This window comes from Saccostrea echinata, unplaced genomic scaffold (genome assembly GCF_033153115.1).
Source record: "Saccostrea echinata isolate AGI-Se365-2 ecotype Australia unplaced genomic scaffold, CSIRO_AGI_Sech_v1 ptg000056l, whole genome shotgun sequence".
Classification (NCBI taxonomy): domain Eukaryota; kingdom Metazoa; phylum Mollusca; class Bivalvia; order Ostreida; family Ostreidae; genus Saccostrea; species Saccostrea echinata.
In genome coordinates, this window is record NW_026889805.1 from 19,658,316 (window position 1) to 19,670,000 (window position 11,685).

Here is an 11,685-nt window from a genome sequence, read left to right on the forward strand (position 1 = left end):
AAGTCAAAGACCCGTGATTCCAGGATGCTGTCACGTTGACCACTGTTGATAATGCATGAAAAGTTCCTTGTTTCAATTACAAATGTTCTTGACTTTGGAACTTTTCTGACAAACTGCAAAGTTTACATGTTAATAATGAACAATGAGTCCTCTAGCAATATTGTGAAATTCAAGAACACTTTCAAGGGTTCCTCACCATGGCAGGGCAGAGATGTATCATGATATAAATTTTGAATTTACTAGAAGGAGGTACAGTCCCTGAAACGTTCTACTTTCCCATTTTTCCGTTCGCTCACCGTTCGTTCACCGTTCGTTCAGCGTGCGTTCACCATTCGTTCACCGTGCGTTCACCGTTCGCTCTCCGTTCACAGTTTTGCGTTCACCGTTCACCGTGCGCTCGCGTTCACCGTTCACAAAGCGTTCAGCGTTCGCTCTTCGTTCCGTTCACTTTGCGTTCACCTTGCGTTCAGCGTTCACCTTTCGTTCAGTTTTGATTGTCATTCGGAACTCCGAAGTGAAAGGACTTATCTTTTTGTAGGTAAGGAGTTACAGTTTTTTTTTTAAATTTAATAACTAACATATCGTGTTTGAAGAATCATTATTTAATGGGGGAAAATGTCTACGATATATATATTTATTATTCTAACTTAGCTGTTCGGTTATTTATTAAATTACTCTGGAAAATAAATGTTGTTATAAGCACATTCTGTACCTATGTAGACCGATGCTGAAATATTAAATTTAACTAAGGGCAATGTGCAAATACTTCAAGCTCTGCAACAATTTGTTGTTTTGTTAAATTAAATGTTTGTGATATAATTATCCAAGTAAAATAATTAGGCAGCAAAATTACGAAAATATTTATTTCTTACACCTTTTTTTTTCAATTACTATAGAAAATATGATAGAACTAGTTCTGAGAGTTATACATAGTACTGCGGATATCCTGTTAATTTATTATCTTTGGAGCGAATGAAATTGATAGTGTGGTTAAAGGAAATATTTATTTAAAATGTAATGCACTACAGAATTTTCTCTACTATAATATGTTAAGTTTATAGTTATAGAGAAAAAAATTCTTTCTTCATCGTAACTTTATATGTTGGCCATTCGATATGATTAATACCCCCCCCCTTTCCCCCTAAATCGGTTACTTAGACAGTACTGTATTTCCAGAATATTTTAATTAACATTTTAAAAAAAAAAAGTTAAGGTCTTTTTTAGAACAAAAATTTCAGTCTCAAAACAAACATGCATCTAAAAAAAGTCACAAAACAATAGTAGTTCAAAATGTACACATGTCGGCGGTGGTATTTGAAATTGGCAGAGAGTATGTTTCAAATTCAAGTGTTAATGCCCAATGTATTTTATTCATTTATTATCTAAATGTTGGAATCAAATCTAGAAATGATAAAAATAAATGTTATAACTTGTTGGAAATACTCGCACTTCGCCTTCGATGTGACGAAACTTTCACACCTGCACAGTGTCGAATGATTTTGATTGACAGCACAAGCACGTGGACTTCGTGTGAACTTGAAGCAGGAAAATAAAAACGAGTATGACTGTCAAACAAATGGATATGATTTGTTGATTAAAAAAAAGTTACTTTCACTGTCTGATATATTTAGAAAAAAAATTCAGAGATTTTGTTTGATATAGGTACAAACATTTAGTAAAGCCTGAAAGGAGGGGGGGGGGGGGGCTAAAACGGAATCTCTCTCTCTCTCTCTCTCTTTCTCTCTCTCTCATTTGTCTGTTTAATAAACACTATAACAGCATATTACTTAAATATCAAGTTCTGAAAATTGAATTTATAACAAATAATATGAATATGCATCTTTGTATTATCTTGTCCGAGTATAATCACGGCCATCTACAGATACATGTAGAAGTCTGCTCAATAAATCATCATGAAAAATAGAGAAGTGACACAATATATTATTGTATTAAACATTTAAAATACGAGCGTATAAATGCAAAACGTCCACTGACCTTTGTAATTATTATTTTTTTTTCATTACTTTACACGAAATCGCATTGACACAGAGATATATGAATGAATGTTACAACTGCTTTAATTCATTCTGTAAGTCAGAAGTTTTCTCTGATTTGTTATCAAATAAGAATAAACATTTTTATTTTCCAACTAAAAAAACATCTTTTATACTTCAGCGTTCGGCAACAATTACAATGTTTTAATGCGATAAAAATCGTGTGATTAAAAACTTAATGTGCATGCATCGTCTTTCTTAGGACAATTTTGGAGAATTTATTTTATTGACTTATTTATTCATTCATTTATTGGTTTACCTATTTATTATTTATTTATTTATTATTATTATTATTATTACTATTATTTTGCACCTAACATTATAATACAATAAAATAGTTTCAATGCAAGGAAAAGATCAGAGGCATTCCGAATATATCGTTCATCTTGCGTTCACCGTTCGTTCACCGTTCACTTTGAGTTCGCGTTTGCGCTCCGTTCGCGCTCTGCGTTCGCTCACCGTTCACCGTTCACACATCGTTCACCAAGTTGCGTTCAGCGTTCACACATCGTTCACTCACCGTTCGCTCTGCGTTCGTTCAGCGTTCGTTCACCGTTCGTTCAGCGTTCGCTCACCGTTCAAGTGGGAAAGTAGAACGTTTCAGGGACTGTAAATGCAAAATTTACATGATAATATACCTCTCCCTAGTAAATTCAAAATTTACAACATGATAGATGATTCAATGAAATTTGAATACCTTACTCCTTTTGAGTTGATTGTCTATAAAGAATTAACCCCGGAAACAGCGTCTCATAGAGAAATTTTGTTAAATATGTATCCCCTACAGTGGCAAGATTTAATTAAGAATTTCTTGATTCCACTTATCTACTAAATTTACTTTTAACTGTTAAAATTGTTTCTATTTTTTTTTTTTAAATATCAGCCCTACCCAGCTGCTATCCTAAACCTGTTAAATGGGAATCTAGATCTGTCGGTGCAAGACAAGGATTTGGGATCCAGGGGTTGTTTTGTATATTTAGGTTTATTAATTAAAATTTTGTTAATTTAAGCACCACATGTAAATGGAACTGGGATCCCTGGTGTGGATTATTAAGTAAGACACCTACAATTTATTCGATCGGACGACAGTCTTATGTAAACACTGGTAAACGGAGGGCGAAAATGGAAAACCACCCTGTAAGTAATATCAGTACCTTAATTTAAAATAAAGAGTAATTTTAAATTCTTTAAAGTATGATCATGGAATAACAGTTATTCTTCAAATCCCCCCCCCCCTTACGAGTCACTGCATTCATACACCAGGCACTTGTTTTTGTAATAAAGTTTACTCCCATCAGGGACATATATACACAATAGAATATAGTATATACCAATGTATACGTCCCTGTCCCATACTAGTATTATATTAAATAATGATAATACAGAAAGCTCATAGAGTTGGGATATATATTTGAACTGATTGTTTTATGTTTATTGAATTAGTTTACATGTATTTTATTCAGTGTTACATTTTTCACTGTTTTTGATTAATATTTACCAGTTTACTGAGTTAAAAATTATTAGTGTCGGTAATGATTTATTTATTTATAAATTTATTTATTGGCAAAAAGCATGCATATGTGGAGCAAGTATGCAGTAGATCTATACAAATAAAGTCTGACACGTATTTTTTTTTTATAGAATATATCGACTAAGATAGAATCATGGACGTATATCCTAGTAAATACGTCCCAGACAGTATTGAAGATTAAAATAGGTAATTTCATATTCTTAAATGATGCATAATTAATAAATTCTACATTCTGTGGTCCGCCTCTTTCACCTATTCACTGTAGTAATATTTCTTTTGAGCGTGTAGTAAGACAGTAAATAATACTATGCAGTGGCAGTGAGCAGTTGACTGTCGTATGAATACCATAAGTCATAGTCCTCCTTTTTTTTTTTTAGAAAATCGCCCACATATGATCCACCCACATATTTGCTGAGGATTCCCCAAACCAACCTCGATTTGATTTTGCAATGTTGTGAAAACGAGGCAACTAGGTCATATGCGAAAAAATAAACAGTGGAGGGAAACTCTTGCGAATTTGATCATGTTGATCATTATGTCTTAGCAATCCAGTAGAATTCTTCTAGTTTTTGACTTTATTCCGCCATGAGTATGCTAAACCAAGCAGCAGTAGAAGCCCTTTGTTCGGCAACGTATTTGGAGAACTATCTCGATACTATGGAAAATTTGCCTGACGATCTGCAGCGAGTTGTTACACAAATGCGCGAGTTGGATATCCAGTGTAGAGGTAATTTCTTTCATTCACATAATTTTTCTTTATGATATAGTTGTAAATAAGATATACCTTTTTGCGTTCATTTTGGTTTTACAGATTAAAATGTTTGGTTCGTTGATGGTTCGAATTTCCTCTATATTGAATGTAAACAAGATGAAAATTGTATGATTTATCGGTAGTACATAATATATTTGTGTGATATTAAAACCTTATGAGGCAAGATGATAATAACAACAACAAAAAAATAACTAAATAAAATATGGAATAAGTTCTGTGTAATAGTTTGTGTTTCATACATGAACAGATATAATGCAAGACATAGAGTATCACCAAGAAATTTATACCAAGGAAGTGGAGGGACTAACCAAGAAAAAGGCTCTTATGTCCATACAAAGGGCTCTGATACGGTGTCAAGAAATTGGTGATGAAAAGCTTGGCTTAATGACCGTCATAGCAGAGCATATTGAAAATAGGCAGCGACAGCTAGAACAGGATAGAGAAAACCTAGGTTTGGAGAATATATCAAAATAATTTCAATCTTGATAATAAATAAATATTAGTAAATGTAGTAAATAAGTTTAGAAGGGGAAAATGAATGTTAGATTTGGTAGACAAAATGTATCTAAGGTAACTTTTTTTTTCAAGATCCCACATCTTCACGAGAAGTAGAGAAAGAGGAACAGCCACTTACAATTGTCACTCAAACAAAAGCAGTAAAACAAGAGGACAAGATAGAGAAGATGCCAATGAAACGTCAGAGAAGGCAGAAAACAGCCAATGACTCTATAAGTAAAGAGGAAGAGAAGAAGGTAAGGAAAACACCTTAGAGCAGGATTATTGTCTCAGAAAAGAACTATACAGATTGTTCTAAAATCATGGCCCTTAAGCCAATGTTTAAGGAAAAGGTTAAGAAAGAAACTTAACATAAAATACACCCCAAGGAGCATAATTCTATTGTCTGGCTCCCTGTGAATTCATTATTCTTAAAAGAAAGTCATGACAGAAAATTTGGTGTTTTGCAGTGTTATTTTCTTTTTCATTTTATCAAATTGAAGCTAGGGGTGAAACGATACACCTCCTTCACGGTTCAATACGTATTGTATAATTTTGTCTCGGTACGGTTATTTTCGATACGATACATTTTGATAGAAGGAAACAAATTCAACCTTGTTTTATGCCTATGTTTACTAAATCTAGTCACTTAATTTACGAATTTTTATTTGCAAATTGACTAGAATTATTTGACTGTCAAAAATTATTTTACAAACTATCTTTCATCAAAAATTTACATTTTGTATACTTATTTATACTTAGTAACATGTTTTTAATTACCTTATGCCAAACCCGACTGAATAACGATCCCGACCGAAATATGAACCGAACCGAAAATTAGAGATTTTGTACCGTGTATCAAACCGAGAAAAAATACCGCGGTGAATCGATACCGCGGTGAACCGTTTCACTCCTAATTGAAGCAGAGTGAAACATATGTGCACACTGCACCATGAAATTAATTGCTATGAGCTAATTGGAACACTCTTCTGTATTCGTCTGTTTTTATTTATTAATTTATTTATTTGTTTGTTTGTTCCAAGATGTATTTTTTCCTTAGACTGTGATGGTGTATAAGAAAATAATGTTTTGTAGGATATTCAAGACAAAGGTCCAAAGAAGAAAAAGAAAAGAAAAGCCACAAAGAAGGAGCAGGCCCCAGCCAGTCCTATAGAACCCCCCATTGATCCTGATGAACCTACCTACTGCCTATGTGAACAAGTCTCCTATGGAGAAATGATTGGGTGTGACAATGATGCTTGTGTTATTGAATGGTTTCATTTTAATTGTGTTGCCCTTGTGAACAAGCCAAAAGGAAAGTGGTATTGCCCAAATTGTCGAGGAGAAAATAGTAAAATCATGAGAAAATTTGACAAATGATTAATCAGTAGTTTTGAATTTAATTTGATAAGAATACATCTGTTAATGAAATAGCAGATTTCTGATTTTTAAGTGACAATGAGAGAAATGTTTTATTATATATAAATCTGTTGTAATTTTAACTTTAGGAGAAAAATCATTTATAATATCAATGAATGTTCTGTTATATAAATGTAACTTTGTGCATTAGTATGTCATTACTGTGGATAATTGTGAGAAAAAATTGTTAAACAATAATTGTATTAAAACAATGAAAAGTAGAAATTAATGGGGGTGGGGAGGAATGTGAATTATTGATAAATTGCAAAATTGCAAAATAAATAGGAACTTGGTACATTATGAATACAGAGTGTATAGTGCTAAATTTAAGGTGTTCTGTATACTTCAAGTTGAGCTTGTAAAACTAAATTAGGCCACAGTAAATTATTTCTTTGTTTTCTGTTCCCAAGCAGGTAAGTTTTTCCTAAAAAATTCCTTTGAAAGAAATAAACAGAAGTTTGTCAAATTTTCAGTTATTTTTCTTCGTATTTTTCAAATTTCTTTTAAGACTACCTTTGAAAGAAATAAACAGAAACTTGTCAAATTTTCAGTTATTTTTTCCGATTTTCAAATTTTTTTTAGACTACCATATCTATTTGTCATATTGAAGGTATTTCACCTTCATCTTATTTTTGTGGACAGAGTAATTTGATTGAAATATATGTCAAATTTCTGAAATTAAAGAATAACAACATAGGCACAACTTTTTTCTCATTTATTCACTAATATTTTGCTTATTGTTGATTGTGTTTTTGAAATATGTTTGCTTTTTAGTTAGACTGGAAGGCACCTTTTAGAAAAGATAAGGGAAGTAAAACAGAGATATTTTTTACCATGGCCTCAGAGGTTTTCAAATTGAAGTATAGTATACATTGAATTTAAATGTAAAAGTAATATATGTTTTATTTTGACAAAGCACTGGAAATATATTTTTTATATTGGTTAAATAATGCATTCTTAAAAGAACAAAGATTTTGATCATGAAGAGCAATATATTTGTACTTTACATGACTTGCAATGAATGCAATTCTATATACAATGTATATTTAATTAAGTCTGTGTTCAATTAGAGTAGTTTTACATATTAAAGACTCCAAGGACTATTTGTTCTGATATTTGTAATTAACACAGTATCATTTTAAAAGATACAATAGGATCTTATCCTTAAACTTTCATGTGAAATCATTGGAGTCCCATTGGAAGCATTGAAATGTTACCAATACATTTTGTAAAGGCACAAGTAAGCAGTTCTGATAAATTTATCGAAAACATCTTCATGAACGATTTCACAATTCAATTTGATAACCACTTGATGTTTTAGAACGAAATGCATCCCTCCCTGAATTCACTTTTCCATCATTATATGACGGTATAGTAAACATTTAGTCTGGGTCATGACTCATCTGTAGGGCATCGACAACCACTTGAACAAGTTTGAGTTCCAATGATATGACACTATTTTGTTATTGTCCATAGACCTTGAAATTTAAGATGTGACGAAGTCAAAACCAAGATGTATCTTTTGATAATCGGTAATACACTTTTGTATGAAGGTTCAAGAGTAGAACCTAAACCCATTTCCTTAACGTCATTTGCATAGTGATCTTGACCTTTTAGATATAACCTTGAGTCAAGATCATGGCACACGTTTAGGACACTTATCAACACCAAGTTTGAGCCCAATACCAACGTATTACGGAGCATCCACATAAGAAAAAAAACCCTTGATTTTGAAAATTATATAAAGATCAAACAATTTTACTTATTATTGTTAACCTTGTTAAATGATATGAGAGTTTTACTTGGAAATACGAAAACACGACAAAAACTTTTTAGGTTGACGTTGTTGTTTTATGACGTCACAATACTGATGCACTCTGCAGCTGTGTGATCTTTTTGTTTTTCTTCAATCAAGAAATATGAGGCTTGATTTCACAGAAGTTTTCGGCGTGTGTAAAAGTATTGCAACAGGGGTTTTACTGTATCCACTGTTAGATTTTTTAGAATGGTAAGCGACGTGTTTGTTCGTTTCTTTGAAAATATTTTCATACACTATATAAATTGCTGTAAAAATACAAAATTTTATTTGCTGAATTGCAATTCGGAATTCTAATATTTTAGTCATCAGATTTTATTTATTGTAATTTAACTACTGCTTCTTAGTCAAGAGGATGATCCTTCTTTCTGGGACTCTATGGCGTACTTGTTTGGTTTGGAAGAACGAATCGACAAATGCAAGGATACAAGTGACATAGTGAAGGTAAACAGACCTCCACATTTGAAATGTTTAAAGAAAAAAAACCTAGTGAAATCTGGAAAGCCCTTAATTAAATTTAATATACATGTATACCATTACATATGTGGAAACGGAACATTGCATATATTCACCATATTGAACTATTTGACAACCTTGATTGGTGAATTCCTATCCACGCTTAGTCCTTTGATGGCATTTTTACTAAATACTCATAAACCTAATTATTGTTACGCTTGTAATATACATATAATTATTATTCTGATAGGCTTTGCTGATAATTATTGTAATAGAAATCGTATGGATGGTTCTGGTGTTGTTGGAACCCAGGAAGCCTTTAATCAAAAAGGTATGAAAATATTTTTTTTTAACTTTAATTAACCGATCAATTTATATTAAATATGTTTTTTGTATAGTTGTAAATGTTTTAAAAGATTTTCTGGGATTATCTTTCAGCCGGAAACAAGGGTTCGGGATATGGAAGAGGACAATGTGATCAATGCTATTGTAACAGATGCTGTTAGGAGTGCACAACAGAGTTTCTCATCATAAATAGCTAGATTTTGAAACATTTGATATAAAAAGAATAAACATAGGTATAAATAAAACAATGATTTTTATGGAGTATATAGGTTTTGAATTCAATTTTAAAAATTTCTTAATCATCCTATTCCCAAGGAATTTCCATTATGTTTAAAAATGAATATTACATCAAAGCATACAAAAGGGGAATTTCATAAGAATGCAAATCATTGTAAACACCTTGTATGATTTGTCAAATCGAATAAAAAAATAATAAATTAAAAATTTTGTCATGATTTCTCCTGAGGTATTTAGTCAAACTGATTCCGACGTGTGTTGTTTCACATCTTCGTTTTCCCTTTTACGTCATAGCTCTTGGTGTTACAGTTCGGCCACAATAAGTCCTATGAATCCATATAGTAAGTAGACTATGAGGCGCCGTTTTGGATTTATTGCCATTTATAGTGATATCACCTACTCGAATACGTGATATCGCCTATTCGAATACGTGATATCACCTATTCCATCACTTAATGGCAGCAAATACCAAAACGGCGCCTCATAGTACACTGTATTAGGAAAATAATTAGACGATAAAAATAGAAATAATGGATTACAGATTTCTTTCTTTTATCTCCGTTTTCATGATGATAAAAACTGTTACGATTCTCTGTACAGGAGATCACTGACCCCTTTATTTTTCATTTCTCAAAATTTGCTTCTTGTATACACTGTAAATAAGATTTTTAAACTAGATGCGTAATATCAGTACATGTATTTGCTAAACCGAGTGATAACGTTTTTGTTGCCTTCTTTCATTTCATTTACCCCCCCCCCCCCCCCCCCGGGTGTTATTTTGTAAGCTGAGGGCAAATATGCTCAAGTTGAAAGGAACTCTTAGCCGCATTTCAAAAAAAAAGCCATAGTGATACATTTTTGACATTATTCAGAAATTATGTTCAAATATCGCTTATCGAGTAGAGGAATCTCATCTGGGTAAGAAATGATGGCTGGGTAAAGTTAATATTACATGTATTCGAATTTTAATGACTTGTAGACACCAGTGTTTATTATTAGAATTTTTGAATGTGAATAGACTCATTTGCTTCTCCCTTAAATATCATTCTTGATCTGTATAAAATAGGGATGTCAATTTTGTCAATAATTAATATTCGAATATTCAATGGAAGTATTCGAATATATTCGAATACCGGTATTCGATAAAATAAATCTGGTTTATTTTAAATATGCATCATCCTATACTTTCAGAAAAGGTTTAGCGTAGGTATTCCTTATATTGGAAGTAAAATTGTATGAAGACTTTTGTAGGTGTACAATAAGGAATTCCATTTGATATTTGTCAATGTTTGAAATAAATAATTGATTTAAATTTATAAAAATATAATTTTAACAAATGAAACGTGTGTATTTATAGTAGCTCCAACTAAGGAACTAGTCGTCTTACCAAAGGCAAGATAGTCGTATACTGTTCAGATTTCAATACGTGTAATTAATTATAATTATCAACCTAATAAGAGATATGATTATAATTTTTGACACAAAGTTTTTAAAATAGAATAGAACAAACACAAACCCAATTTTCCTAGGTAATTAACTAATTCCCCGATAATGAATATAAAATTCCGAGATAATCATTTATTCTGAAATTGAGTCCTTTACAATATTAATAACAGACTAATTCTATCGGACATTCATTTGAATGATCAATTAAATTTGTTTTGATAAGTTTATTCCTCACGTCTTTTAGACATTCGAAGAAAGTTTTCATTTTGTTGTCCTCGATTCTAGATCCGATCGTATTTAACTAATGAAAACTACTAAAGTACGTTTTGTATTATACATAAAACATTATTGTATAATTCTTTAACACCTTACTCAGAACAAAATAATTCAGTAGATCTATAAGATAAGAAAGTAATGAAAGAAATCAGGCGATCGAAATTGATCGTTAGTGAATTAAACATGGCTAATTCCAGCACTGTTCTAATCAAAATTTATTAATCACAGTACACCTTTTTATGAAATCTGAAAAACACCGAATATTCGAATCTTAAATTCATATTCGAATATCATCTCATCGAAGGAATATTCGAATGTTCGAATATTCGTTGACATCCCTAGTATAAAAGCATTCAAATATTTCCCAGCTTTATTTACTTTTAACAGTCGCCAGAGAATGACAACACCTAGGACTACTTTAATCTAAATTACATGTACAATCAGCACTTAATGACTTTCAGAATACTATTAGTAATTGTATCATTTTAAATCGTCACCTTGCATCCTTTAAAACTTGACATATATCTGTCTTGATGAACCATATTTATAGCTGCCATGAGTCAGAGTTTTGCCGAGCAGTTGAGATTTGCCCATTGTCTATTACTAGTAATTGCTGACCTTTATTTTATCATCTTTTCTCCTTAATCACATGGCCAGTTTCAACCGAATTCGACACATTTAACATTACTGAGCGAAGAGCATCTTTTTCAAAGAAATGACCATGTTCTCTTTTATGTACATGTAGTTGTATTTCAGAATTATTGAGAAAAGGGTCTGTGAAAAATATTGACTTGACTATTTGGACCATAAAAGACAAAGCGCTAATTGAATTTTTATT

General features: G+C 31.8%; 3 protein-coding genes across 3 annotated transcripts in view; 2 read left to right on the top strand and 1 right to left on the bottom strand.

The window, feature by feature from the left end:
- The window catches only part of LOC133173001 (protein sprouty homolog 2-like), a 279,783-nt gene that overhangs the window by 244,345 nt on the left and 23,753 nt on the right, over positions 1 to 11,685 (bottom strand). The window lies entirely within an intron of this gene.
- On the top strand, positions 4,048 to 6,799 carry LOC133173815 (inhibitor of growth protein 1-like). The gene is made up of 4 exons (XM_061308863.1): positions 4,048 to 4,312; positions 4,605 to 4,808; positions 4,946 to 5,109; positions 5,948 to 6,799. The coding sequence occupies exons 1-4, from the start codon at positions 4,171 to 4,173 to the stop codon at positions 6,230 to 6,232; spliced, it is 795 nt and encodes a 264-aa protein (XP_061164847.1). The 5' UTR covers positions 4,048 to 4,170; the 3' UTR covers positions 6,233 to 6,799.
- On the top strand, positions 8,152 to 9,281 carry LOC133173816 (uncharacterized). The gene is made up of 4 exons (XM_061308864.1): positions 8,152 to 8,279; positions 8,435 to 8,531; positions 8,794 to 8,874; positions 8,982 to 9,281. The coding sequence occupies exons 1-4, from the start codon at positions 8,191 to 8,193 to the stop codon at positions 9,075 to 9,077; spliced, it is 363 nt and encodes a 120-aa protein (XP_061164848.1). The 5' UTR covers positions 8,152 to 8,190; the 3' UTR covers positions 9,078 to 9,281.

Bases quoted from the DNA above. Each gene is read 5' to 3' on its own strand.
- LOC133173816 (XM_061308864.1), top strand. From the start codon at position 8,191: ATGAGGCTTGATTTCACAGAAGTTTTCGGCGTGTGTAAAAGTATTGCA. The intron at 8,280-8,434 runs GTAAGCGACGTG...ACTGCTTCTTAG, and splicing joins CTGTTAGATTTTTTAGAATG to TCAAGAGGATGATCCTTCTT. The intron at 8,532-8,793 runs GTAAACAGACCT...TTATTCTGATAG, and splicing joins ATACAAGTGACATAGTGAAG to GCTTTGCTGATAATTATTGT.
- LOC133173815 (XM_061308863.1), top strand. From the start codon at position 4,171: ATGAGTATGCTAAACCAAGCAGCAGTAGAAGCCCTTTGTTCGGCAACG. The intron at 4,313-4,604 runs GTAATTTCTTTC...ATACATGAACAG, and splicing joins GTTGGATATCCAGTGTAGAG to ATATAATGCAAGACATAGAG. The intron at 4,809-4,945 runs GTTTGGAGAATA...TTTTTTTTCAAG, and splicing joins ACAGGATAGAGAAAACCTAG to ATCCCACATCTTCACGAGAA.